This window comes from Acipenser ruthenus, chromosome 21 (genome assembly GCF_902713425.1).
Source record: "Acipenser ruthenus chromosome 21, fAciRut3.2 maternal haplotype, whole genome shotgun sequence".
Classification (NCBI taxonomy): Eukaryota; Metazoa; Chordata; class Actinopteri; order Acipenseriformes; family Acipenseridae; genus Acipenser; species Acipenser ruthenus.
This window is the reverse complement of record NC_081209.1, coordinates 2179280-2206282: the sequence shown is the minus strand read 5'-3', so window position 1 is coordinate 2206282 and position 27003 is coordinate 2179280. Positions and strand designations below refer to the sequence as shown.

General features: G+C 41.7%; 4 protein-coding genes across 14 annotated transcripts in view; 2 read left to right on the top strand and 2 right to left on the bottom strand.

Annotated features, from left to right (window-relative positions):
• Positions 1 to 400: 400 nt before the first annotated feature.
• LOC117973280 (immunoglobulin superfamily member 6-like) lies at positions 401 to 4996 on the bottom strand. 3 transcript variants are annotated; one of them, XM_058994232.1, is made up of 6 exons: positions 4194 to 4996; positions 3668 to 4030; positions 2767 to 2865; positions 2477 to 2532; positions 1853 to 2005; positions 401 to 555 (listed from the first exon to the last, which is right to left on the bottom strand). In XM_058994232.1, exons 1-6 carry the CDS (start codon positions 4243 to 4245, stop codon positions 445 to 447), a joined length of 834 nt encoding a protein of 277 aa, XP_058850215.1. In that variant the 5' UTR covers positions 4246 to 4996; the 3' UTR covers positions 401 to 444. The 3 variants fall into 3 exon arrangements, with proteins under 3 accessions (XP_058850215.1, XP_058850216.1, XP_058850217.1); XM_058994233.1 differs by having other exon boundaries at positions 1853 to 2002; XM_058994234.1 differs by lacking the exon at positions 1853 to 2005.
• Positions 4997 to 11660, top strand: LOC117428020 (transmembrane protein 233). Its single transcript, XM_058994235.1, has 3 exons — positions 4997 to 5421; positions 8783 to 8917; positions 10117 to 11660. The coding sequence occupies exons 1-3, from the start codon at positions 5242 to 5244 to the stop codon at positions 10126 to 10128; spliced, it is 327 nt and encodes a 108-aa protein (XP_058850218.1). The 5' UTR covers positions 4997 to 5241; the 3' UTR covers positions 10129 to 11660.
• Positions 11661 to 13758: 2098 nt separating this feature from the next.
• On the top strand, positions 13759 to 20634 carry LOC117427901 (5'-AMP-activated protein kinase subunit beta-1-like). The gene is made up of 8 exons (XM_058994231.1): positions 13759 to 13900; positions 14559 to 14748; positions 16552 to 16721; positions 16974 to 17067; positions 17668 to 17782; positions 18663 to 18796; positions 19180 to 19248; positions 19755 to 20634. Exons 2-8 carry the CDS (start codon positions 14602 to 14604, stop codon positions 19830 to 19832), a joined length of 807 nt encoding a protein of 268 aa, XP_058850214.1. The 5' UTR covers positions 13759 to 13900; positions 14559 to 14601; the 3' UTR covers positions 19833 to 20634.
• A 613-nt stretch (positions 20635 to 21247) lies between these two features.
• The window catches only part of LOC131699012 (citron Rho-interacting kinase-like), a 46349-nt gene continuing 40593 nt past the window's right edge, over positions 21248 to 27003 (bottom strand). For 7 of the 9 annotated variants that reach the window (XM_058994229.1, XM_058994222.1, XM_058994226.1 and 4 more), the window contains 8 exons: positions 26359 to 26451; positions 25669 to 25777; positions 25066 to 25194; positions 24554 to 24634; positions 24248 to 24326; positions 23632 to 23811; positions 22979 to 23267; positions 21248 to 22664 (listed from right to left, as the gene is read on the bottom strand). In XM_058994229.1, coding sequence (XP_058850212.1) covers positions 22641 to 22664; positions 22979 to 23267; positions 23632 to 23811; positions 24248 to 24326; positions 24554 to 24634; positions 25066 to 25194; positions 25669 to 25777; positions 26359 to 26451 — 984 coding nt within the window. In that variant the 3' untranslated portion in view covers positions 21248 to 22640. The remainder of the gene's footprint in view (positions 22665 to 22978; positions 23268 to 23631; positions 23812 to 24247; positions 24327 to 24553; positions 24635 to 25065; positions 25195 to 25668; positions 25778 to 26358; positions 26452 to 27003) is intronic. The other 2 variants (XM_058994223.1, XM_058994228.1) reach the window with 1 other exon arrangement.

Genomic DNA, 27003 nt, shown 5'->3' with positions numbered 1-27003 from the left:
ACAAGTTGTTATGTCGACAACAGGAAATAAATTATCTCAGGATCTGAACATTTCAAACCGTTGATCTCACGATCGACATAAACACTAAAGATCAGTGGTTTATAAATTCTATAAACGTGTTATTAACAATACTATTAATAACATATGATTAGAAACAATACCACTCTATTAAAATACACGTTTTTTGTTTTTTTTAATGACAAAGTAGCCTGTGCTCCAATGAAGACAATGGCGCTTTCTGGGTTAAGTTAGTGTGATGGAAACTAAACACAATTATATAGCAGGCGTCCAACTACGCGTTTAAAATCGCGTACAAACAACAGCTCAACCGTTATTTAAAGGATATATATATATATATATATATATATATATATATATATATATATATATATATATATATGTGGCGCTCATTGCCATGCTTGTATTAAGAGCACAGTACAGAAATCATCCTCTAACGTGCGCGTACAGAACCTCCGGCTCTTCTTCGGCTCCCCTCTGTTCAATAGCGTCTTGTGTTTTCGGGTGTTTTATCCGAGCGCTTCCTTCTGAAGGGGTCTGTTGGCACATTTAAAGAGATCTGCGTCAGGCATTGTAGAGAGACTATCGCCAATCACTGTGCTTCTGATATTTAAATTTGCAGTTACTTTTCACCAAAAATATCAGTCCCTGACCCTTGTAGTTTTCTGACCATTGCTATACAAATCTGGAACTTGAATGACAGGAAAATAAATACCAAAAATACTACCCTAAATCGACAAATTAATTACATTTCATAAGGTAATGTTTGCTTCAACATCGGCTTGATAATGTAGCGTTGTATCACATCCGGTTTTTATTTTATTTTATTTATCATCTTATAGGTCATTTTTTTAAATTAGGATTCTGGAGTTTTAGTGAGAACAAACCCAGCATCTGGTGAGTGAGTAGAAACAGAAATAAATCTGGGATTCAATCTTGGATTTGATTGAATCTGCATCTCGATGTGCGCAATCCACTCTGAATGCATCATATCTTATATATAGCATGTTATTTATCATTTTCAACGGTGAGTTTATTAACTTCATTTATAAACCAAATGCCCATTTTGAATTATTAGGATATCAAACTACTCCCGAATTAAACGGTGATAAATGTAATATGTGAATGTTTAATTGATGTATTCCAAATGATATTTTAGCCATTCTTAATTTGTATGATTTGATTTAAGATACCAGTACTTGATACTGCCACACATGCGCAATTATTAAACTAGCTTTCATTTGAATTATTACACAGTGAATAACGCATATATGAATTATTTTTAAAATTATAACGCTTGTGAAATTAATTGCATAACGGGTTAAGAATTAAATAATAAAAACACACCTTCATAAATAGCTTTACATGTAGTTGGATTCCTTTCGAGTTAAGAATGGGTTATTACGGATTGAGTTACCTGGAAAGATGAAACATTCCGATCGCAAGACTAAGAAGAAGGTTTATGAAAACAGACGCCCTGGACTTACAATTGTTACAAAATATCACATTATTTTTACATACAATTACATTATTTTTTACATACAATTACCCATTTATACAGTTGGGTTTTTACTGGAACAATCTAGATAAAGTACCTTGCTCAAGGGTACAGCAGCAGTGTCCCCCATCTGGGATTGAACCCACGACCCTCCGGTCAAGAGTCCAGAGCCCTAACCACTACTCCACACTTCAATTAAACGTGTTCATTAATTTACCTCATTCCGTTTTCCAATAATGCTATTATTTTATTTGTTTAAAAAAATAAAGAAACATAATTTAAAAAAGACATTCAGTCTAAAAAAAGTACAATCTGTATTAAAATAATGAGACATGCCTTTGCTTTCGCCTGCAGCGTGCTTTCTGTTGCTTCGTATTGTGAATGCATTAATCCCGTCGTACTCGGGTCTGTAGTCCTGCGTGTCTTGTTGAAATTCAGACTTGCATAGCACACCTCGTGTGTGTCCGGCCGAGAGCACACGGTGTCCTGCTGAAGAATACAACGATTAGCATCCACTGGTTTAGAATACTGTGAAACGTCACAATATTTGATAACCAGATTTGATTTCCACCCCTAACGTTCGAAAGGAAATATCTTGTAAAACAAAAAAAAGATAAAAACACAGATAACATTTTCGGGAAGTATAGATGCTTTTAACCCGGAATCCGGAACGGGCCATCTGATGTCATAAAATAATGATCTGGGTATTTGTATTTGTTTTTCACGTTTGAATCTTGTGATAATATCGGGGTTGATAATTCGGTTTCTAAGCAGTGAGAGAGATTGAATGTCAAACTGAAAACGTGTGGGATTCTTTCATAGTGCACAGAGTTACCAAGCCGTCCCTTCACAGTAACAGAAGGCACGTCTTAGTTCGTTAATCCAGCCTCTCACACACACACACCGCGCTATTCTTCAGGTGCATGTTTATATAGGTAAGAATGTGTGTTAATTACCTACCTCAGGTGTGCTGTGTGCTTGAATACCAGGCACACGCGAAACAGATGACTTATTAACTGTAAATAAAAAAAAAAACCATCAAACACAAACATCAACATGTTGTAAAAATGTCGAGCCTCTAATAACTTTTAAAATATTCAACTGCGATTCACGAACACATGTATCCAGATAGCGTTAATGGGATGAATATAATAAATATACACACATGCATTAGAATACGTATGTTTGACAGACTAAACTGAAGCATCCGGATTGTTTCAATAAACTGCTTTTGTAACAAAATCACTTACCTCTGAGCTTGAAATAGACGAGAGCAACGATTCCCAGGCCCAGCGCGATTATTATCAGCACGCCAGCAATGTAATAGATGATGTCAGCGGGACGCGTGTCTGTTGAAATCAAAGTTTTATGAATAATAATAATAATAATAATAAAATAAATAAATAAAATACAAAGTTTTAGTGCTTCAATTTGTTTTTAAAATACACCCCACTTCTTATATTGTATTTATTTATTTGATTAAGAATGATAAGTCTTTTATAGAAATTGATGAATAATAGTCATATTTTAAAATGTATAACCCAGTTTTACAAGGCGACTTATGTACGTTTCACCTGCACTCTAGTTACACGCGTGAGAAATCATTAGGGTTCAAAAAAGAAATACAATCAAAAATAGATATGCCTCATAATAATAATAACTCCAAATAGATATGCCTCATAATAATAATAACTCCAAATAGATATGCCTCATAATAATAACTCCAAATAGATATGCCTCATAATAATAATAACTCCAAATAGATATGCCTTATAATAATAATAACTTCAAATAGATATGCCTCATAATAATAATAACTCCAAATAGATATGCCTCATAATAATAATAACTCCAAATAGATATGCCTCATAATAATAATAACTCCAAATAGATATGCCTTATAATAATAATAACTCCAAATAGATATGCCTTATAATAATAATAACTCCAAATAGATATGCCTTATAATAATAATAACTCCAAATAGATATGCCTCATAATAATAATAACTCCAAATAGATATGCCTTATAATAATAACTCCAATTTACATAAACAGGTATGATACGATGATGTATTTATTCTGATAACAGAAACACAAAGTTGAGAGGTCACGATGTAAAGCGCGTGTGAGATATAGTTATAACACATACCAGGATCCTCACGTGTAACATTAACCAGGGTGCCGTTCCCCTGTTCCCAAGCATACGGTCCCGGGACCCACCTTTGTACCTCACAGACATAAACTCCACTGTCATTCGGGAGGAGGGCATTAAAGGACAATATGCTTATAGACTGGTTTTCCTTGACAGCTGCGCGGTTAATAAATTCTGAACAGACGTTGTGCTGAAGAGATATGTCGATTTGAAGCGAGGTATTATCAGCTGAATATCTGAACCATCTAACTTTGACCATCTCCAGACCGGTTCCATTGAAAGAGCATGTCAAAGTGACACTTCCGCCGGCCTGAACGGTGACTGATCGCGGGGTCTGGTGAACTGGGGTGAGAGCGTGGCCTGCAAGACATTCATACAAAAATAAGAATTATTATTATTATTATTATTATTATTATTATTATTATTATTATTATTATTATTATTATTATTATTATTATTATTATTATTATTTTAAACATCATGCTTTTATTAGGAATATAAAATGTCAATAAGTATCGCTTACCTGAAGGTGAAATTAAACAAGCACACAGCACGATTCTCAGGAAAGAATGCATTCTCAAATGTCGTGGAAATCACACAGCAGCAGATCTGACGCTTGCTGTGGTCGGGGTTTCACTGACACTGAAGTTCACAAGAAATGCTCTTGCAAAGATATACTCATCTATCTCAGTGAGTTGTATATACCGATCTCATGTTGAGGCCGCAGCAGGTAAACCTAGAGAAACTACCAGATACCTGATTGCAAAGTAAATTCAGTTATTCTGAAACATTGTTCCAGCACACCTGCACAGAAAGCAGACGTGTTGCATGCATCCTCTACATTCAGAATGATGTCGCATATTTCTATAGCAAGATATCAAACATAGGAAAGGGCGGAGGGGGAGGAGATGTGGAGATAGGTGAGGCTGTGGTTAGCGCCTTTCTCTCAACATGAAGATACCCTGTCACACTCATGCTGTTGTTTTGAAGTTCAACCGGGTGTATTTCTCTCTGATCAGAGTTAACACAGAACTAATTTCAGAATGGAGGTGTCCTAATCTGATTTTGAACGAGAGCCCGGGTCTGTGAGATTGTACCCTTTGATCCGATGAGACCAAATCAACTGTACTTCTAAATGAGAGATAAGCCGCAGAAGAAGAAGCGTTATATTAACTTCATAACTTCTATTGTATTAGCCTAGCTGATTAAATGTTTCATCTTTAAAGATGTGTTTAACGGTGCGTACAGTATATAAGCGGGCTGTAATAAACACGCTTGAAAGGAAGCTTATTCCTCTTTATTACTGCGCCTGACTTGGACGCGTTGTGTCTGGACCTATCCGTATCACTGCGGCCCTTCAGACGCGCCTAAGATCCCTCAACACTAACTAGACAGCTGTCATCTTTCTGAGCTGCGCTCCAGTCTTCACTGCGCTTCGCACCGACAGCAGCTGAGAGCCGAGCTCTGGGTCTGAGTCTGGGTCTGGGTCTGTTGTTCTTTCTTTATTTTGTTCCTTCTTCTTCTCCCTGGAGCAGCTTTCCTGCGTAGCTCGCTGTCTGTTGTATTTACCGATGTCTCACCCCGTCGTGAATTCAGACGTGAAGAGCGCCTTGGATAACAGTCCGGAGACTGATATCAGGGATGAAGCGCAACAAGCGCCTCCGCCAAAGAACTACCTCCTTCTCACCATCTTTACGTGCTTCTGTCCGGCCTACCCGGTCAACATCGTCGCCTTGGTTTTCTCTGTAATGGTAAGCACGGTTATCTTAAGACCCGAGGACTTACATGGGCCATGTCTATTTGATTGCAACATGGGACAGGAAACTAAGTCAACCTTCGTCATACAGGCTAGTTAGTGTGAGAACAGTTTTTCTATAGGAATGTTAATAATAATAATAATAATAATAATAATAATAATAATAATAATAATAATAATAATAATATTGTATTACATTAGCTCAACACATGTCAGCTGAAGTAAACGATCAGGCAGTGCATGTGTCTTAATAAATCGCTCCAGGGCGTTCTCTGTAAAGCCCATGCGGTTCCTTATGCGTTTCTCTGAAGCTCTTGTGTTCGGGTTCTATAAAGAACAATTCTAGTAATATATATTGAACAACAGAGGGCTTTATAATGATCAAAGAGATCAAAGAGTTTGCAACCCCTCATCTAAATTCGAACCCCTAATTAGGGTTCTATTGGAACACGTGGTTCGATTTAGAACCCATTTCACAGAACCATCTGTTGCGCACAAAACCAAAAACATATGACACTTTCATGCACGTTTATAGCCTATAGGTTTCGTGGTTATGCGCGTCCGCAGCTATGGATCCTGCAAAGTAATTGTATCCTTCCTGTGCGTGATACCGGGTGCATTGCGATGCGATTAACATACAGCATGACACAACTCCTCAACAAACAGATATAGAGAACATCAGCGTCATTAGCGTAAAAACTGACTACATACGCAAAGAAATAAAGAAATAAAGAAATCATGTATTAAATACGGCTATTATATAATAATAATAATAATAATAATAATAATAATAATAATAATAATAATAATGTTATACATATTTTTATATTAATATAATAATATTCTTGTTGTTATTATTCTTATAAATCAGTTACAGAGATGTTTAAGCAGACCATTATGCCGAGCAGCGTTCTCCTTTGGGGAGCTCTGTTTATACCCGTTCAACTCAGAAGTGTTTTGCTTGACCTTTTTATGAGTTGAGCAGCTGTTTAACTGACTGGGTTACACGCAGAATCTATAACAGCTCTCTCAGCCGAGACGGATACTGTGTGTGCCCCGAGCCGCAAACACACCGTCTCTAAATACATTCAATACAGATCAGGGAGTCGACCATACCGAGAGTGAGTGTTCTGTGTTAAACAAGTTCCATTTCAATGTAAACTCGCACTGCAACCATCCCATCAGTAGCAGTGTAACCGAGTGCCACACGCCCCCTCTCTGTGCAATGCACCTGGATGTTTTCTTACTAATTCAACCGGACGCTGAAATGCCTGCCCTTCTTTCTTTCTCAAAGCTCTTCACGTCTCCGCTCTTCCTGTTAATTCCAGCTCTGCTCCTCAGATGGAAAGTATACACGTGCAATGCAGTAATAGATTCTGCTGCTGCTGTTGCTGAGGGCTCCGTGAAGGTGTCTCTTACTTACTGTGCTTCACTTCTGCATTGGAACAGCAAGAGCAATGCGTTTGAAATGCACGGAGCATGGGGATTAAGCGATCGCTGATATCGACTGCAGAAGCAGTGGCTGGTTCCATGTTATTTGGAATGCAGTACAGCAGCTGGATTGACAAATACATAAGCACCTGCTATATGCAGCACACACTTTGCCACGAGGAGCCTCTAAAGTGATCACAAGCCAATAGCCTCCCTGGCTGCCGGATGCCCGCCGTGGCCCTAGCCCCCGGTTGACAGTGCTATGGCAGGAGGTCGCGTCTCTTGCACCCAGTCCAAACCGGACGCAGCGTTTTCCATGAGCAGCACAGGAATGATAGTGACTTACAGCCTCTGCGTGGTGCAAACTCAATGCAAAGCATTACAGGAAATCCTGACCTGTAGTAATAATCATACGCGCCATCAGCTCGGGAAATCCCTCCTAGAGTTTCTCAAATTCATTTTCATCTCAAATCCTCTCGGATCAATGACATCATTAACCCAATAGGCCTATGCACTGTAGTGTGTACCAGTGGCAAAGCCAAAACAATACGCTTCGTATAACCGGTGAATGATCGTATAGCACTTCTCTAAAAGATCACTTTATTATTGCTTTCCATTTAAAAAGTGCGATGTGAGAGGCTGTCGTGTTTGAGTGTCCGGGTTAGGGCTGGATTTAGAGTAATAGAACTAGATTCTTCTGCGCTTATTTGGTCACCACGTATACCAGTCTGTTCCGGTCAGGATAATCTGTATAAACAGATCTTTAAAAACGCTGGAGATCGGGCTGTAACTCGCAGGACAAACGTGTGCAAGTCATATAAATTCGTTCCGTATGTGTGACGATCCGGTTACAGGATTTACCTTTCAGGCTGTGCAGTAACCGGAGACGCGCTCCTCCACTCAACTAAATGGCAGCGATGATGATGACCAGAGCCTGGCTCCACAGCAAACTCTCCTGCCCTGACCTCCAAAGCATCACGGGCTGTGTCCTTTACAAATATGGGAAACTGTATGATTAAAACTCAGACCTCCGTACATTTTTAACATGTTTTTACTCCATGAATAGGAGGAGGCTTCAATCAAAACGATGGCGGTGCCATAGAGCCATCACGAAGTAGCTACAGCAGCACCATTAAACTCGGATTATAGAAAGGTGTACTCAGGCATGGGTTATAAACTCAGACTGGATTATAGAAAGGTGTACTCAGGCATGGGTTATAAACTCAGACTGGATTATAGAAATGTGTACTCAGGCATGGGTTATAAACTCAGACTGGATTATAGAAAGGTGTACTCGGGCATGGGTTATAAACTCAGACTGGATTATAGAAAGGTGTACTCAGGCATGGGTTATAAACTCAGACCGGATTATAGAAAGGTGTACTCAGGCATGGGTTATAAACTCAGACTGGATTATAGAAAGGTGTACTCAGGCATGGGTTATAAACTCAGACTGGATTATAGAAAGGTGTACTCGGGCATGGGTTATAAACTCAGACTGGATTATAGAAAGGTGTACTCAGGCATGGGTTATAAACTCAGACCGGATTATAGAAAGGTGTACTCAGGCATGGGTTATAAACTCAGACTGGATTATAGAAAGGTGTACTCAGGCATGGGTTATAAACTCAGACTGGATTATAGAAAGGTGTACTCGGGCATGGGTTATAAACTCAGACTGGATTATAGAAAGGTGTACTCGGGCATGGGTTATAAACTCAGACCGGATTATAGAAACGTGTACTCAGGCATGGGTTATGATTCAATGTTTATTTTTATTTTGTTTTAATATTCATGCTACATTTTCTAACATTTCTGTTTTTAAAATATGTGTGTTGCTTCTCTGTTAATATCACAGAAGGAGGGAGCGCTGGCGGGAGTGAAATGCATTGTGTTTGACCCATACTGTCTTGTCTTTCCTCCAGTCCATAAGCAGTTTTAACCAAGGAGACCGGGAGGGTGCTGAACGGCTGGGTCGGAATGCCAAGTGGGTTGCCGTGGCGTCGGTGATTATCGGACTCCTAGTCATTGCCATCTACTGCACGGTTCACTTCACAACGGTGAGGAGCCCCTTTCTCCAAGCTCTGTCTCATTGTTCCTCGCGGTCTTCGTGCTTGTGAAGGGAACTCATAGCGCTGGAGTCTCAAGGCTGTTCACTCCAAATCAGCATAACCGAAACACCAATTAAACGACTATAACACATACGTAATCAATAAGACCCGACAGGGCGGGCGGTATTGGGCAATACCGGACCACCCAAGTGCGTGAAGAGGCCCGACGCCGCAGGTGGCTGAAGGATATCTATCCAGGTGAAAAGACACATATTTTTATTTCCTGGTCATCTAGTGAAAGTTATTGTACCCCCCTGCCAAGGGTACTAACCAATGAGATGCCAGGAAATAAAAAGCCCGTTTTCTAAGAAAACGCAATACTTAATTCAAGCCACTGAATTAAAAGTCTTAGCTCTTTATTTCTGGGTTGGTATTTTGTGTTGGGTGAGTTTTCTCCTCTCTGAAAATAAATGTGTTAATAACAAACTGGAGTAAATTAGCTTTGAGAATTTAGCCCAAGTAATACAGTAATTGCAATTATTTGCCTATCATACCTCTTTGACTGAAACCCAATATCCTGAAAGTATTGAGGGCACCACCACGCTTTGCATCACACCACTGTCGTGTATACTGTGTACAGGCAGCTGCATGCTAAGCACACGTATGCACAGAAATGTATGCCTGTAATTTAACCCTAAACTAAGATGACATTTTAATCACACACCACTATGCTTATAACAGCTTTTGAAAAATACAAAATAACCAAAACTATGGTCCCTTCTTCCTGGTAAAACGTGTACATGTCAAACCCAGCAGTTCCATTAATCAGGGCTGCTGTTTGCTTTGCTGTTTGGGATTCTTTTAAAAGGTGCTGCAATGATAGAGATTCCATAATAATAAAGACCTCTCGGTTTGATAGAGCAAACTCTCATGACAATCTAAAACTATATTAGGGTTTCTAATTCTATTGGAATTTGTTTCAGAATTCACACAGATTTCTAAATGGTCTGTGCAACCTTTACTACAGGTCTCTGTTGTGGTACAGTATATTTATTTTGTGTTGACATTGACCAAGTACTATAAAGTAATCAAATTCTGCTGAATAAATACCAAAAGCTTGTTGCTAATCAGCTGTGTCCTGATTTGAATTCATGTCCAGTGCCTGACATCTCTGATCTTTGGTTATTTTTTTGCATGTCTGTTTTTAGCTGCTCATTTAGGAAGCTGCCAGGCTGTCCTCAGGCAGACACACAGCTCGTTCAGTAGCCAGCCCTGGGGCCCATGTGAACGCATCGCTCTGTCTTGTTTTCTACCTGTCGAGCGGCTGTGTCGCCTCCTAGAGGGGGTCTGAGGAAGTCTGGAGAGACCCGAGTCATTCTTGTGCCCAGACACAGCCAGCAACATGAACAATCGCCCCTCCGAGATCTGAGCGCCAGAGGATCCCCCTACTGAAGGACATCTTTCTTACAAGGATATTTTATTTCTGTATTTGTTTTGTTTTTTTAAAAGGATTTACCTGAAGACAGAGTGACTATGAACAAGGTGGCAATGGCAGTGATTCTGTCTTTTCTTTTCTTTATTTTTAATACAAACCAGACTTTTATCATACACACATGAGAAATCAGATATACAACACATTCAGAATGGAATGAGTACCATGATCATTGTGATGTGGGTCAGTATTGTAGTAATATGTTTACCAAGGAAGTGCTGAGCTGGAAGTGCCTGAGGGCTTTTAAAATGAAAAAGGGCTCGATTTGATCAAGCTATCCACAGCTGGAGCTTATTAGAGTATATTACAGAACTGGGGAGTTAGAGCATATTACAGAACTGGGGAGTTAGAGTATATTACAGCACTGGGGAGTTAGAGTATATTACAGCACTGGGGAGTTAGAGTATATTACAGAACTGAGGAGCTAGAGTATATTACAGAACTGAAGAGCTAGCCTGGATTGCATCAACGACCTATTCTAAGTGGCAAACCCAGGGTTAACCACGGATTGGTGGTTGATCCAATCTCATGGGATACCCCAGAGAACGCTGTAATATCATCCAGCTGTGGGCTGTCCCGGAGGAGCACAGGTTAATCAAATCAACCCCTTAGTCTTACGCAATGCTCTTGTAAGTGGGTCCCTGTCGGTCTTCCATTAAAGTACATTTGATAGCAAAGAGGATCGTAATGCTGTAATAATCCCTCTGCTGCTTTGTAAGATACATGCATAGTATATAAATATAAAACTACTTATAAATGGCATGATTGGATTTCTGCATTTCATTTGTACAATGTGTGAAATTGTATTGTGACACTGTGGGCCATATTTTCAGAGCGTTTACTTCAGTCTTGACTGAAGTCCTATTTTTTTTTAAAGCAGTTGTAAAACGCCTCTTCATTTTACACAACTAGAACCACACAACTAAGTGAAACCCTGCAACCCGAGCCCTCTTAAGCGCTCTCAGGGTGTTTTGGGTCTCATGTTGTAACATTAACATGATATTTTCACCTTTAAAAAAATAGGAGTTAATGAAAGAATGAAGGAAAGGCTTTTAAAACAGGGCCCTGTAGCCCTGTACATACATTCTGGATACATGTATGTAAAGTATTCCGTGCTGATATATATATTGTGTGTGTGTGTGTGTGTGTGTATATATATATATATATATATATATATATATATATATATATATATATATATATATACAGTATTTATTTGTTAATTTAGTTAATTTGGGCTATCTGATATAAAAAGGTGCTTTAACAATGCTTAAATGTATTTCACAGATTATTATAAAGAACAATAAAAAAAATGTGTTGAAAACTATACCAGTCTGCAGTCGGACTGATGGCAACACATGTAAGTGTGGAAAACAAAACCCTAATCTGCATTGGCTTTCCACATACTGTAACCTGTCTGCACCTGTACAGGACAATACGAAGTGATCCCATTGCAAACTGCAACAGAGACAAGGGAGCCATCCCATTGCAAACTGCAACAGAGACAAGGGAGCCATCCCATTGCAAACTGCAACAGAGACAAGGGAGCCACCCCATTGCAAACTGCAACAGAGACAAGGGAGCCATCCCATTACAAACTGCAACAGAGACAAGGGAGCCGTCCCATTACAAACTGCAACAGAGACAAGGGAGCCGTCCCATTACAAACTGCAACAGAGACAAGGGAGCCATCCCATTGCAAACTGCAACAGAGACAAGGGAGCCATCCCATTGCAAACTGCAACAGAGACAAGGGAGCCACCCCATTGCAAACTGCAACAGAGACAAGGGAGCCACCCCATTGCAAACTGCAACAGAGACAAGGGAGCCATCCCATTGCAAACTGCAACAGAGACAAGGGAGCCATCCCATTGCAAACTGCAACAGAGACAAGGGAAGGTTTTTTATTCCTCAGTGGAAACCGGTAAATGAAGACAGGCCTTGTAAAGGAGGGTCCGTCTCAATAGGTACTCCTCTCCTGCTTAAATCAATCTCTAATGAATGAGTTGTTGTGAGAGTGGATGTGTGAGGGGCTGCCTCTCCCCTCTCTCGTGCTGTTATAAGCAGGGACAGATGCATGGCTGGGAAGCGCTGTGCTCAGCTCCTGGATCGGGATCGGATCAGCGCCCCCCCCCCCCCCCTCCTCCCCCTCCTCCTCCCCCCCGGTCTGGACAGCTGCATTCTGTCGACTCGGAGGGTTCCTGTATTCTGATATGTAATCTTATCACTGCACCTGCTAAAAATAGGGATCATATAGTCCCTGAGCTGGTTTGTGCTGGGTTTGGTCAGGTGATCAAAAACATTCTGCATCATTCAGCTGGGCTTCCTGAGCTGAGCTGAGCTGGGCTCCACTGGCCAGGTTCATGACTGGAGGCGTTCTCTCGCTGAGCGCTGTGAGACTAGGGATCCCTTCCACAGACAGTGAGGCTCACATGGCACGCAGAATTCCAAGGATTAGTAACTATTAGTGGTATTATTAGTTTACTTACACATATAAAGAATCAGTAGCATACATAACATACAGTAATAATGCATATTTGAGTCGTCTCTGTTATCCGGGGTGGGGGGGACACGGATTTGAGTCTTTGAACCGGGCCTGGAGAGATCCGAGGTGTATTTATATGCTGTATAAATAAGTCTGGTAAGTAATGCTGGACATTAAAAGCAGCGCAATGTAAAATAAAGCCAGGGGTTTGGAATGTCCAAGCTCAATAACGCGACTGATGCATCCACACCTCGCTGTCATTGGCTCTCACAGTGTGGTGCCAGCGGGCCGCGCAGAAGCAGCCTCGGTCACGTCACGCCACGTGCATGGAACCTAATCAGTGAGGCATGTCAACACTGCACTGTTAAAGTGTGCTGCGAGCCTGCATGACTCTCCTTAAGACATTCCTCACATGGGGGGCTGAGACTGAATTAACCACAAACCCAAAGCCTTGGGGCTTGAGTCACAAGCCCTGTGTCAGCAGCACAGCTTCAACATGTGATGTGTGCTGTACACAGGTACAGTACTGTGGGCACAAGCCTGACGCATTCTGCACACTGCTGTTACAATGCAGAGACCCCAAGGGTCCTTATACAGGGGGGTTAGAAAGCACGTCAGTGATATGGTGCGCTGATGTGGTAGAACTTACTTCCTAATCACCCTGTGTGTGTGTCTGTGTGTGTATATATACTATACGATTTTTTAAATTAATTAATCACATTACCTTTTTGTTATAGTATGCCCCCCCCCCCAAAAAAACATTCTTACTATATCTTAATATACAAACATAGAAAAGGGTTAGTTCTAATAACGTACAGTAGATGGCACCAACACACCCTTGCAATTTTACACCGTGAAGAAATCCGGAGGCGTTAACTGGCTCTGATGCATTGTCCCACTGAGGCTTCCTTACAGGAAATACTAACTGCGAGAAGGAGGGGCTGAAGCGCCGCTGAAGGTTATTTACAAACCGGAGACTCGCTGAGAAGTGGAGTTTAACTCGACAAAATAAAAGGTAACGTTTTACACGAATAACAATGAAAAACAAACAAACAAACCGAAACAAATTGACTCAGGGTGTTGAAACACAGCGAAATAAAACTGTAAGGGCGCGCATTGGTATTTCATGTGCCTAGCAACGTTTGATTGAAAGCGGGATAAAAACATTATTGAAATCTTACTCAAAACATTGCAACAAACGAGAGATTACAAATACAAACACATCAATTTGAGCAAAGCAGCGTTTATGTGTATGGAGGTAAAGTCTGTGTGTAGACACGGATTGGATTAGCGATTTATACAGCTATGGATAAAAGTTTTGCATCACCTAGAATTTTACAAGATTGAGACCTAATTAAAAAAAAGAAAAACTGTGTGAACATCATTTAGATCTTTTATTTAACATCATGTAATCAAAGAAACTACAAAATGATATCGCAAGTGTCTACTGGAAGCCGTCATAGCAGTACAGTATTCCATGTTAGATTTCAAAATATCACATTTTTACATTGTTGTCAGTTTTACGGGAAGTAAATATATGAAAAACTACAAAGCGGTATGTCAATTCAACGTAACGTTATTCAGCAGGTATTATCTGGCTTTATGAAGCTAAATGAGTTAATTCTGTAGGGTGATGCACAACTTTTGGCACTAGTTTTCTCTCTCCCGTGAAGGGGGTTTGTTTTGTCAGGGTTAGCGCATCCTAAGGAGAGGAAGATGGGGAACACCAGCAGCGAGCGGCAGGGGGACCCCAAGTCCCAACGGAGGGACAGCAGGGGCGGGTACTCCAAAGACGGGGACCAGCCGAAGATACTGATGGACAGCCCAGAGGATGCAGACATCTTCCATGCGGAGGGGCTGAAGGTCAGCCCAGAACCTCAACTCCTCTCTTCTGAGGCAGAGCAGCAGGGCTGCACACACCGCTTACTGGATCATTCAGACCAAGCGCTCCGCTTGGTGAGGGTCGCGGGTGTTGACTGGGCTAAGTTACCTTTCCCAGTGAAACAACTGAAGAAGCAGCTGCTTGGGTTTGTGTGGATCGCTGTTCTTCAGTTTTAAGAAAAGCAGCAATAATCACAAATCCAAGCAGCTGTTTCGTCGCTCGTTTCACTCTGAATGGTAAGTTAGCCCGGGCGACGCCAAAGACCCTCGGCTGATTTCTGTAGAGAGTTTCATCTGAATAATCGAATGGGGGGTGCGTACAGCGGTACACAGTAATCCATCCCAGTGCATACAACGCAGTGACTGTGTTTCAATGCTGGGGGGTGCGTGCAGCGGTACACAGTAATCCACCCCAGTGCATACAGCGCAGTGACTGTGTTTCAATGCTGGGGGGTGCGTGCAGCGGTACACAGTAATCCACCCCAGTGCATACAGCGCAGTGACTGTGTTTCAATGCTGGGGGGTGCGTGCAGCGGTACACAGTAATCCACCCCAGTGCATACAGCGCAGTGACTGTGTTTCAATGCTGGGGGGTGCATGCAGCGGTACACAGTAATCCATCCCAGTGCATACAGCGCAGTGACTGTGTTTCAATGCTGGGGGGTGCGTACAGCGGTACACAGTAATCCACCCCAGTGCATACAGCGCAGTGACTGTGTTTCAATGCTGGGGGGTGCGTGCAGCGGTACACAGTAATCCGCCCCAGTGCATACAGCACAGTGACTGTGTTTCAATGCTGGGGGGTGCGTGCAGCGGTACACAGTAATCCGCCCCAGTGCATACAGCGCAGTGACTGTGTTTCAATGCTGGGGGGTGCGTGCAGCGGTACACAGTAATCCACCCCAGTGCATACAGCGCAGTGACTGTGTTTCAATGCTGGGGGGTGCATGCAGCGGTACACAGTAATCCACCCCAGTGCATACAGCGCAGTGACTGTGTTTCAATGCTGGGGGGTGCGTGCAGCGGTACACAGTAATCCACCCCAGTGCATACAGCGCAGTGACTGTGTTTCAATGCTGGGGTGTGCGTGCAGCGGTACACAGTAATCCACCCCAGTGCATACAGCGCAGTGACCGTGTTTCAATGCTGGGGGGTGCGTGCAGCGGTACACAGTAATCCACCCCAGTGCATACAGCGCAGTGACTGTGTTTCAATGCTGGGGGGCGCATGCAGCGGTACACAGTAATCCACCCCAGTGCATACAGCGCAGTGACTGTGTTTCAATGCTGGGGGGCGCATGCAGCGGTACACAGTAATCCACCCCAGTGCATACAGCGCAGTGACTGTGTTTCAATGCTGGGGGGCGCGTGCAGCGGTACACAGTAATCCACCCCAGTGCATACAGCGCAGTGACTGTGTTTCAATGCTGGGGGGTGCGTGCAGCGGTACACAGTAATCCACCCCAGTGCATACAGCGCAGTGACTGTGTTTCAATGCTGGGGGGTGCGTGCAGCGGTACACAGTAATCCACCCCAGTGCATACAGCGCAGTGACTGTGTTTCAATGCTGGGGGGCGCATGCAGCGGTACACAGTAATCCACCCCAGTGCATACAGCGCAGTGACTGTGTTTCAATGCTGGGGGGTGCGTGCAGCGGTACACAGTAATCCACCCCAGTGCATACAGCGCAGTGACTGTGTTTCAATGCTGGGGGGCGCGTGCAGCGGTACACAGTAATCCACCCCAGTGCATACAGCGCAGTGACTGCTTTGTGTTTCAATGGCAGGCTCCGTCAGAGAAGGAGGAGTATCTCGCCTGGAAGCATGATCTGGAGGTGAGTGACAAAGCCCCGACTCACGACAGGCCCACGGTGTTTCGCTGGACTGGAGGCGGGAAGGATGTATTCCTAGCAGGGTCCTTCAATAACTGGAACAACAAAATCCCTCTCACCAAGAGGTAATTCTACCAAATGAGACTGCAGTTAATCTTGGTTTTACAGCGAGCTGAAAAAGCTTGGCGAGTCTGCAGCATTGTTATGTTAGTCGTTGAATTGAATTTGATTATTTTTGCATTACAACACACCACTGTTGAGCAGTTAGTAGTTATTGATGATATTATTATTTAATTTTTTTGCATAGTTACCGAATTGAAATTTATTTTATTGATCAGCCATATATAATTTTTTTTTTTTTTTTTTTCCTTTGCCAGTCATAATAACTTCGTAGCTATCCTGGACCTGCCAGAAGGAGAGCACCAGTACAAGTTCTATGTAGATGGGCAGTGGACACATGATCCCTCCGAGGTGAGAATGGACCACATTGATGTGCTGCAGTTTAAATAGAATGGAATTAACAGCATGTCAGCTGACAAAGGGTTTCAATTCCAGTTTAAAAGAGGAGTTTGCACCAAAAATATCTTTCAATTAAAAAACAAAGTGCAGTTTTACTGCAGTGTCTCACAGTCATGCTTGGTTTGACACTACAATGTAATTCCTGGATGTCTGTTTACTGCACAGTTCAGTCGCCTCTGCACTGTGACAGCAAGCCTTCTCCACATGTCTTATCTAAGGACACAAGCTTCCTTCTCTCTTACAGCCTGCTATAATGTCACTCTATTAGCCAAATAACTACGGCATCCTCCTGCTGCTTGCGGAGGTTTTATAAGTATGTTTTCAAGTGTTTTCTAGCTCAGGGAGGAATCATTTTAAAAGCAGAATCACTTATTTTGCAGTGGGTGTTTGGGTATGTATTATTATTCTAATGGTGTATTTGACAGGAAAGCCCAGCAGAGGTACTGTTTTGAAATGTAAGAAGGCGTTTCAGAGCTGTCTCTAAAAGGCACTGTGCTTTGTGGGAGTGGACTCATGATTGCGTTTTGTTCTGTGTGTTTTTACATTGTGCAGCCAGTGGTGACCAACCAACTGGGAACAGTGAACAACGTGATCCAGGTGAAGAAGACGGATTTCGAAGTGTTTGACGCCCTGATGGTCGACTCCCAGAAGTGTTCTGATATGTCGGGTGAGTGCAGGCACTGCAGTAATTGGACAGCTAGGCAGTTCTACTGCTTGGCCACACGGGGGCAGTGTTTTGAATATACAGTATAATTTAAAATGTGCTTTTTTTAAACCAAAATATACAGTGCCATTATAGCTGTCAGCCTCAGTGTCTACATGGTAGTCAGTGTACAGTGCAGGCCAGTTTATTTCTTCAGTCTATTCCATATAGCATGGAATGCTGTGCATATACACACACACACACACACAGTCTGAAATACAGATGCATGTTGCTGGAACTGATGGCCTATGATGGCGTTTCTGATTCCCAGCATGTTAAAGATTAAACGCTTCGGAAATGAAACGGAATGAACAACCCTACGTTGTTTTAAAAGCTCTCTTTTTTTTTTTTTTTGGTGTTATTTTAACGAGCTGGGTAGTAATTCAACAATGCAGATCCCTTTTTTTCTTTCTGAAAAACCCTGGTAAACAAGATGCTTCAAGAGGCTTACCCCTTTTATTTTCTAATAAATAAAATCCTGAAAATGATGATGATTAACACCACTTTTGTTACCCTGTTTCCAATGCATGTGAATAACTAAGAGGTGCAGACAGCTAGTGAGCAGGGAAGTTTCAGCACAAATCTGCCAAACGAAGCCGTCAGTTTTGCAAGTAAGTGCTAAACGTTAGACGTAGTCCTGCAGTTTGAGTGTCAGGGGACCTCTGAGTGGCGGTGTTGGTGGGGCTGTACCAGTCAGAACCTGCTTACTGCAGACGCAGCCTGTCAGAGACTTCAAACACAGCTTTACAAAGGGAGGCTTGTTAGTGGTGCTCAGCACTGATGGACTGATTGCTTGGATTGGCTCCTGTGCTAAATCTCAGTTGCCATTTGCTGCTTTGCGCAGACTTGTCGAGCTCTCCTCCCGGCCCGTACCTCCAGGACGCCTACATCAGCAAACCAGACGAGCGCTTCAAGGCTCCTCCCATCCTCCCTCCTCACCTGCTGCAGGTCATCCTCAACAAGGACACGGGCATCTCTGTGAGTACAGACCTGTGAATGAATGAATGACCGAGTGCAAGGGGCAGCTGCACTGGGAAGAGCTTTACTAATGTTCTGCAGAAGTCTCTGCCTGCTGTTCTAGGAGGAGCGGCGAACGCGGGACCTGGACTCAGCTGTTGGGTATTGTGCTAAGAGTTAACTGGGCCTCATTTTGAGTCAAAGGCAGATTTTCAGAGAATAATAAAAGCTGAATTGGAGACTAGCAATACTACAGAAAAAAAAAAAATCTTATCCCTGATTTCTTTCTTTTAGTGTACAGTAACATGCGAGTGCTGTGCAGTTTGTGTAAAGTAAGTCCAGGCAATGGTATTCCAGGTAACTTTGATTCAGTGCATAATCTTTTCTTTTCCCCTTTGTAACAGTGTGATCCTGCATTGCTGCCTGAACCTAACCACGTGATGCTAAATCACCTGTATGCCCTTTCCATCAAGGTAATCCACAAAAAACTAGAACTTCAGTCTGTTTGAAAACAGAGTAGGATCTGCTGGTAGAAAAAAAATGGTATAATTACCCTGATCCCTTAAGCTATGAAACATTTTTACATTTCTTTTATGCATACTTTTGTCTGAATATCCAAGCAAGGCAGAGTGTAGTGTAGTGCATAGCAAGGATGGAAATCAGACTCCAATTGCATAGCAGTTTCACCCATTCTAGGTTTTAATACGAGCTTGCTGAGCCTCGGTGTGCATGTAACTAGCTCAGATGTCTTATTAAACTCATCATAAAACCAGGAATGGATCAAACTGCCATGCAGTGGGAGTCTTATTTCCACCCCTGCATAGTAATACATTAAATGAGCTAGAAACACAAGTCCATCCTCGTCTTCAGAGCTGTTCCACCTACGTGTCTCTCTATGTAGGGTTTAGCACTCGAGCTGTGAATTGAATACTAAGGAAGCGCATGCATGACTTCAGTCCCTCTCTCTCTCTTTATTTAGGACGGTGTGATGGTTCTCAGTGCCACTCATCGATATAAGAAGAAGTATGTAACGACTCTGCTGTACAAACCTATATGAATCCTGAAGTCCTGCCCCCCTTGACTGATTTGATCCAGATGGAAACACACAGAGGGATCAAGCTCTGCTTTTCAGCATTTAGCCAACATTCTTGCATTCCAGTTTGGCGGCTGCTTTAATTTTCATCTTCCAAACCCCGCAGTCTGACTGAAGCAGGCAGCTGATGCTACTCTGAAACTTACCACCAGATCTCTGAAGTACCGACGAGGTCAAGACGCCATGCCTGGATCCTTTTCAAACTCTTTCCATTCAAGTATTCTCTTTCGTTCCAGGGAGGAAAAGACTGATGCCAGTTTAAAACCCTTTTCTACATATCCTGTGGTGCTCAACAGCTTGATCGAGTGCATTAGACATGCACATGTGATTATTATTGTAGTTTTGGCCAGTGTTCCGGTTGTATTTTCTCTTGAATTTTCTTAAGGAGGTATAATAAACACTCTCCAGTAGGACCAGCTTTAAATGGACTTGGCTATATTATATCTGTATAGACTGATTTAATCATTGTTTTCCTTTAAGGGAGAGAAGAAAAATTAAAATTCCTTTGTTTAGACGACTGACTAACTTTTCACCTAAATGTAATTTGTTGTTATGGTGAAGGATAGTTTTACAGATGTTTTATTAAAATGCACTATATAAACCAAATATGTTATTATACATGTACAACTAGTTTAGTAAAAAAAATCTATGTAACAGCCAGTTAATTATGTGTTCCTGTTCTAATGAAGTCGTTTTTCAACACTGCGTGCACAATGCAAGTTTAAAATGTATAACTAAAAGGTGAGTAAACTGCACTTTAAATTGATTGTTTTTTTTTACTGTTTTTTGGGCATTTTATTTTTTTTTTACCTTCTAAAATCAGATTGACCTTTTGAGGCGTTTGAATAGGTAATGGTACCGTCCGAGAACTGCAGCTACTTTGAAAAATAATTCAAAGCCGCGTGTAGATAATATTAGGCGTTAGTATTTGCAACCTGCCTGTTCAGCCTCCGACAACGATGTGCTTAGATGTGGACTTGTCCATTCCTATTATTATTTTTGAGAAGTGACTGTTTGAATGGGTAGTTAATTTGCTGAGAGTTAACAACAATGAACATGCATTTTGTTTTGACTGTATCATTGCATACAAAGCCAGCAGAGAGCAATAATGTATTTTGGGTAATTCTGGTTAAAGAAGAATTTATTTTTAAAATGTAAAACGAATACTTACTCTGGCATGCATACAGTAAATCAGGGCCCTGTGTTGACGTCACTGTTCCCCCATTGCATTTAAAATGAAGTTGATACTCCCATGTGTACGTTCGGTATCATTTGATTTGCAAGTCACCCCTACCCCACCTCCAGAGCTACTGCATTCATCTGTACTGTGTGATACGAGGGTGCAAAGTCTATACACAGGAAAAACAGACACGTGTTGCTTCATTTTAGTTGTTTTATGTTGTTACATTAAAAAAAATCTATACAGAAAGATAATGCTCCTGTTCAATGCCATTCTTTTATACATAAAAATGTACCAATTCAAAATACACATCTACAAGTGAATACAACAGAAGCAGAAATAGTGAAAGTATGAACACAAAAATAGAAATGGAATATTGAACAAAAAGGTGTATAATTCCGTGTGCACTTAATATAGGTAATGCATGCTCAATAGTGCTTTTTAGACTTGACTTGTGTTCTGACAGCCCGAAGTATCTGAAATGTATTTTTCAGAAAGCATTTACAGCAGCTGCAGCAGCAACAGTTTACATACAAATGACCGAGAGAGACATCTGAATAGAAGCAATGCACCAAGCAAAAATGATCATTTACTTCAACCCATTAGTCTGCCAAGCCACCAAAAGGGCATTTAGGAAACTCAGAAGTAGGTCACACTTAGAATTTAAAACGATTTCCTAAACTTGTTTAAACACATTGCCAATTAAAACAAAAAAGATAGTCACCTGCAGTATAGATTATAAAACCAAAATTGCTATACACAGTTCATCTTCTCTATGCTCTCAAAAGCTTTATTATTATTATTAATATTATTATTATAATATAAAAAAAAAGCTTTCTTCATTTCATGACACAGAACCTGGTAGCTTTTTTAATTCAAGGGCCTGATGATGTAGAATTCACCAGTACAAGATCAGTCTCTTAACATACAAAAAAACCTACAGGTGTGCAGATCAATAGAAAATCCACCACAACAGGGTGAGAAAGCTATAAATAATAGTTTAGTAGATTTCTTTAAACAGGAAACCATTACAAGACAAGTACATTAGAAACAATCTATAATAAAAAATAGACTTGGCTGTACCAGCGCAGTATTCCCTTTGTGACTATAAAAGTGTAACAACTATTTACAGTATCGTAGATCAAGTACTAATATAAAAGGGTGCATCAAATACTTCCCCCTTCATTGGCTGGAAACACATGTAAACTAATGAATTCTTAGGACACAGCACTTTGTGTTGCTTGAACTTGCTTAGTGTGATTCCTGGGTCGCCATGTGCTGACAAGTGAAGTCGTTTAGAACGGATTGCAACAAAATACAGTTTTCTGTGTTGTGTATGTTACGTGGAACTGTATGGTGAGCTGAAAATAAAAAAAAAAAAAAAAAAAAAAAAAAAAAGAGTCCTGTGCTCCGAATAGCCAGTTTCCCCAAGCGATACACATGGAATATATTTGCTGCACCCTCAAGCGTATGAAGTGCAGTAATTAGCGTGGTCTTGCAGCTCTGAGATGGGCCGGGGAGAATCAGAGCTTCCTCCTTTTAGTGAGGGGGTGTTTGGGACAAACAGAAGCGGTCTGCGGTGGGCAGTGCGCTCACACTGAAGACTGATCCCACACCTGTATCGGGAGACACGGAAACACCGGCCATATCATTAAGGGAAAATAAAACAAACAAAAACCAGAGAGACACTGTGCATGAAGCACCTTCTACACGGGTAGACCTCCGACACAAACCATTTCATTGAAAGCCTGTGCAAAGAACTTCCTGACCCGACCTGACCCTTTCATTTCATTCAGCTAGGAACCTTGCTGTATTACATTACAGAACTGGCACGTTGCATCAAGGTCCCAGACTGGGAAGATCTAAAGCAGTGCAAATCATTGTAGCCACCCCGTGTACCTGCCATGGCGGTGTGAAAGCCTGCCCCTACCTTGTTGACTGGAGTCAGAGGGGTCCTTACAGAGCCGGTCTGGAGTCTCCCCCTGTCGTCGAACATCCTGCCAGGAGACCTCTCCCTGCGACTGTCCAGTATCCTGCCGGGGGACTTCTCCCTGTCCAAGGGCCGTGCCGGGGATTTGTCCCTGCGGAATTCCGTGCGTCCCTCCCGGTACCTGTGCGGGGTGCTGGGCTCCCGGGGGCGGCATTCCTGTGCTGGATCGGACGCCAGCCTCTTGGATATGTGCTCGTTGTACGACGGAGGTCCTCTTTTGTTTGGACTGCTGCAGTTATTTACAGAATATGACAGGATTATATTATCGAATGCTCTCCTAGATGAATATGTAGCGGAGATCAAAAGTTAGACACATTTGGAAATGGAGAGTGGAGGGGTTTCTTAAGTCAGAAATGTCTGTAACACTTTCTATTTTTTTAATAATTTTAGTGTGCTGTATTAATAAAAAAGGTCAACACCTTTAACCAGTGGAATTATAAAAAGAGGAAAACTAAAAAACAAACCGAATCTTTCTCCAGGAAGCTGGTTTCCCTGGGCTGCAGCGCTCGGCTCAGGTGACCAGTCACTCTGTACAGCACAGTAGAACCTCACTCTCAGTCTGATCAGATTGACTTAGATGTGTTGCCTCTCACCTGCGGCTGGACGCCCCGCCTCTCTGCTGCTCGGCCGAGCTCTCCTTCACCAGGTTCCCCTTGCAGCAGATGACCCTCAGCTTGTTCTGATAGGACGAGGCCAGGTAGATGGCTCCTCCCGAGATGGCGGGTCCCAGGTACCGCGGGTTAGGGATCTCCAAGTGAGCGTGGGCAGGGGTACTGTGGAGCACAGTTTAAAATATATACCGGTATATTGAAATAAAACACACACATTTAAACTGGATTAAAAAAAAAAAACACAACAGATAAATCGAGATGAATCATCTAGTTTACAAGAGCACCCTGGAGAGATCTGCTGCCGTCCATCACAGCCATTCTGATAGTATATCACTCATTAGGAAATTGGACACTTCATTAAAAGGGCCTGATTTTAAAAACTTGGGGTGTTCATTTTGCTTATGTTTTACTGTTTAATGCTCCGTTTAGCTCGGAGAAGTTGTAGACGTAAGTATGCAGAACTTTGATCTGGTGTTTTATTTTCCATCAGTGGAAATGTACTTAACCAGGCTGTGCTCATCCAGCTACACTGAGACTCCACACTGAACCGTCTTCACTGCTCCACCTGCAGAGCTCCTTACAAGGAAGCAGCACTTACCCTAAAGCAGTGCGGCCCTGAATCTCAATCACTTCCAGAGAATTGAAATGAGTCACAAACAGATACGGGTCCCTGTAGGCTGAGAGAGAGAAAAAAAAAAAGAGAATGCTCGTGTCTTTCATTATTATTGTACAGAAAAAAAATAAATTAATAAATAAAGACAGTCAAGGCTCTCTATAGTGTGTATTATAATATTTAAAGTCCAGGCTAAAGTGAGGAAATACACACTTGCCAATGCTATTACATGCATTCTTTTGTGGTTTATAAAATCTTTTTCATTAAATAAGTGAAAATTCTAAAACGAACCAAATGCTAAAGGCAGGCGACTCCACTTGATGTCATCAGTGCGGCTTCTTCTGCCGTACGAATCCACAAACACTCCGAACTCTGCAGGAGGATGAAACACTCAGCTTTCCATTGAAACTGGCCTTTCTATTGCTGATTACAGAAAAAGGCTTCCCTGCTACACTTCTAACATATTAAACATACATTTATTTATTAACGTATTTGAACATTTTGATATATAGTATATTGTTTCATACATACTACACTGTGTATATATACTGTGTATATTATATATATATACTGTGTGTGTGTATATATATATATATATATATATATATATATATATATATATATATATATATATATATATATATATATATATATATATACACACACACACACATACACACACACATACTACACTGTAGTTAGAGAGAGAGAGAGATTTCCTAAGGGATGCTAGAGGCTTGTGTCATCTCTGAAGCGATATCTAGAATATAACCCCCCCTTGCATGGTAAAAGGAGTCTGTTACCATGGAAACAGAGCAGAAATTCCTCCTTCTGGCCAATGCAGTTCACTTGCATGATGGCGATGGGGAAGCTGTGAGAGGAGGCTGCAAAGATGGCTGAAGCCAGACTCGGGTCATTCTTATCCAGGAATTCTACAAGACAATCATATCATATCATATACATCACATCATATATCATACAAGCAAACTGGGATTAAAAGGGCATTTAAATGTACATAAAGACACAATCATCTTCCAGGAACGACTTACTATTTCCTAAGACCACAACAGTGATGTTTACACCACTTGAATCATTTTAACAAAACAAGCATTGCTTTACGCTAAACTAAAAAATTATCAGCACTTAAATTACAAAAGAGGGATTGAAAAATATCAATGAGCAAATAAAATAAATACGAGGTGCCCATCTCCATGCTAATTCATTGATGTGAGAAATCACATATCCTTTCTGTATTTAAAAAAAAGAATAATTTAAAATCCATTTTTAGTTTCATCTCTTCAGAAAACCTTACCGGACACATTGAACAAAAATATTGCATGCTCCCGATAGCCCTACGACAGCTCTGCAGCTCAGTGCGTAGGTCCTTGTGAGTGCGATCCGCTCACCTTCCAGCAGGTACTGTTTCATCTCCATCTCATAGAACTTGTTGGTTCCCAGGATGATGCTGTAACCAGTGAAAAGGATACAGCTGCACGGCTCGGACGTTTCTATCTCCTGAGGGGGGACAACAGGTTTCCGTTGACTGCAAGCTTGCTTGGCTTCGGCATTATCCTTTTTAACCCTGAATGTAGCCCACGCCCATGGAACCCTGGGTCTCTTAAGAACTTCAGAAAATGTACAAACGGGAGGAGGCCATGCAGCCCCTCCGGGTCCTAGCAGCTGACTGATCTCAACCCTTAGAAGGATCCGATGATTCACCCTCATCAGTGTAAAGCAAAGGCATGCAGTGTGTTGCATAACCAGGATTATCCTGGGGGAATGGGTTAGCGTGTTAGTGCTTATGATGTAATAACATCTACTTCCATTATGTTATGCATGAAGGTATATTGAGATCTCATACACAAGCGCAACCTGCCAGAAGTATATACCAAAAAAAAACAAATATAAAAACCAATTGTTCATAAAAAACTACAATAAAAGACTGCAGGTGTGCCAATCCAGGATCCCACCCCATTCAGGAACAAACGATCTTCATAAACCCTGAGCAAACCCAGCCTGTAAGAAGGAAGGCAACACACATGAGTGGATGGAAGGGAAAACAAAGAGGCTGGGTCCCCCGCACAGAGGACACTAACCTTCCTGATGCAGAACTTGCCGAGCCCCTCATTGTAGCGCAGGATGGTCACTTTATTTGGCATTGCGGCACAGATACAGGGTCCGTTCTCAACCTAGAGCAGCAGCAGCAGTAAATACATCAATACATGAAAGAACGAACCTGAAACAAACTCACTCCAAAAGGGTTGAACTTGTTCTACTGTAACTCAACACCGCAGCCCTGCATACAGGGTCTAGGAAAGAATACTCCACTCATCACAGCACACTGCTCTAGTGTACAGGAAAGAATACTCCACTCATCACAGCACACTGCTCCAGTGTACAGGAAAGAATACTCCACTCATCACAGCACACTGCTCTAGTGTACAGGAAAGAATACTCCACTCATCACAGCACACTGCTCCAGTGTACAGGAAAGAATACTCCACTCATCACAGCACACTGCTCCAGTGTACAGGAAAGATAGGATAAGGCCACTTTGTGAATACAATGTTTCGATGAAGTCTTTCTGAATATCTTCAACTGAGAAAAACTTGTTACTGAATTGACTGTTTCTTTTTGTATTTACACAATGTTCCACTATGGAGTGTTTTATAGTTATTGATGGTGTTATTATTCTTAGACTGGTAATATAAAGTTATTAAATGATGATTGATATAGATATT

Coding starts and splice junctions, on each gene's coding strand:
- LOC117973280 (XM_058994232.1), bottom strand. CDS start 4,245: ATGCATTCTTTCCTGAGAATCGTGCTGTGTGCTTGTTTAATTTCACCT. Junction 2,006..2,476: donor AAGCACACAGCACACCTGAG/GTAGGTAATTAA, acceptor TGTATTCTTCAG/CAGGACACCGTGTGCTCTCG. Junction 556..1,852: donor CGCTGCAGGCGAAAGCAAAG/GCATGTCTCATT, acceptor ATGTGCCAACAG/ACCCCTTCAGAAGGAAGCGC.
- LOC117427901 (XM_058994231.1), top strand. CDS start 14,602: ATGGGGAACACCAGCAGCGAGCGGCAGGGGGACCCCAAGTCCCAACGG. Junction 17,783..18,662: donor GAAGTGTTCTGATATGTCGG/GTGAGTGCAGGC, acceptor TGCTTTGCGCAG/ACTTGTCGAGCTCTCCTCCC. Junction 19,249..19,754: donor TGTATGCCCTTTCCATCAAG/GTAATCCACAAA, acceptor CTCTTTATTTAG/GACGGTGTGATGGTTCTCAG.
- LOC117428020 (XM_058994235.1), top strand. CDS start 5,242: ATGTCTCACCCCGTCGTGAATTCAGACGTGAAGAGCGCCTTGGATAAC. Junction 5,422..8,782: donor CCTTGGTTTTCTCTGTAATG/GTAAGCACGGTT, acceptor TCTTTCCTCCAG/TCCATAAGCAGTTTTAACCA.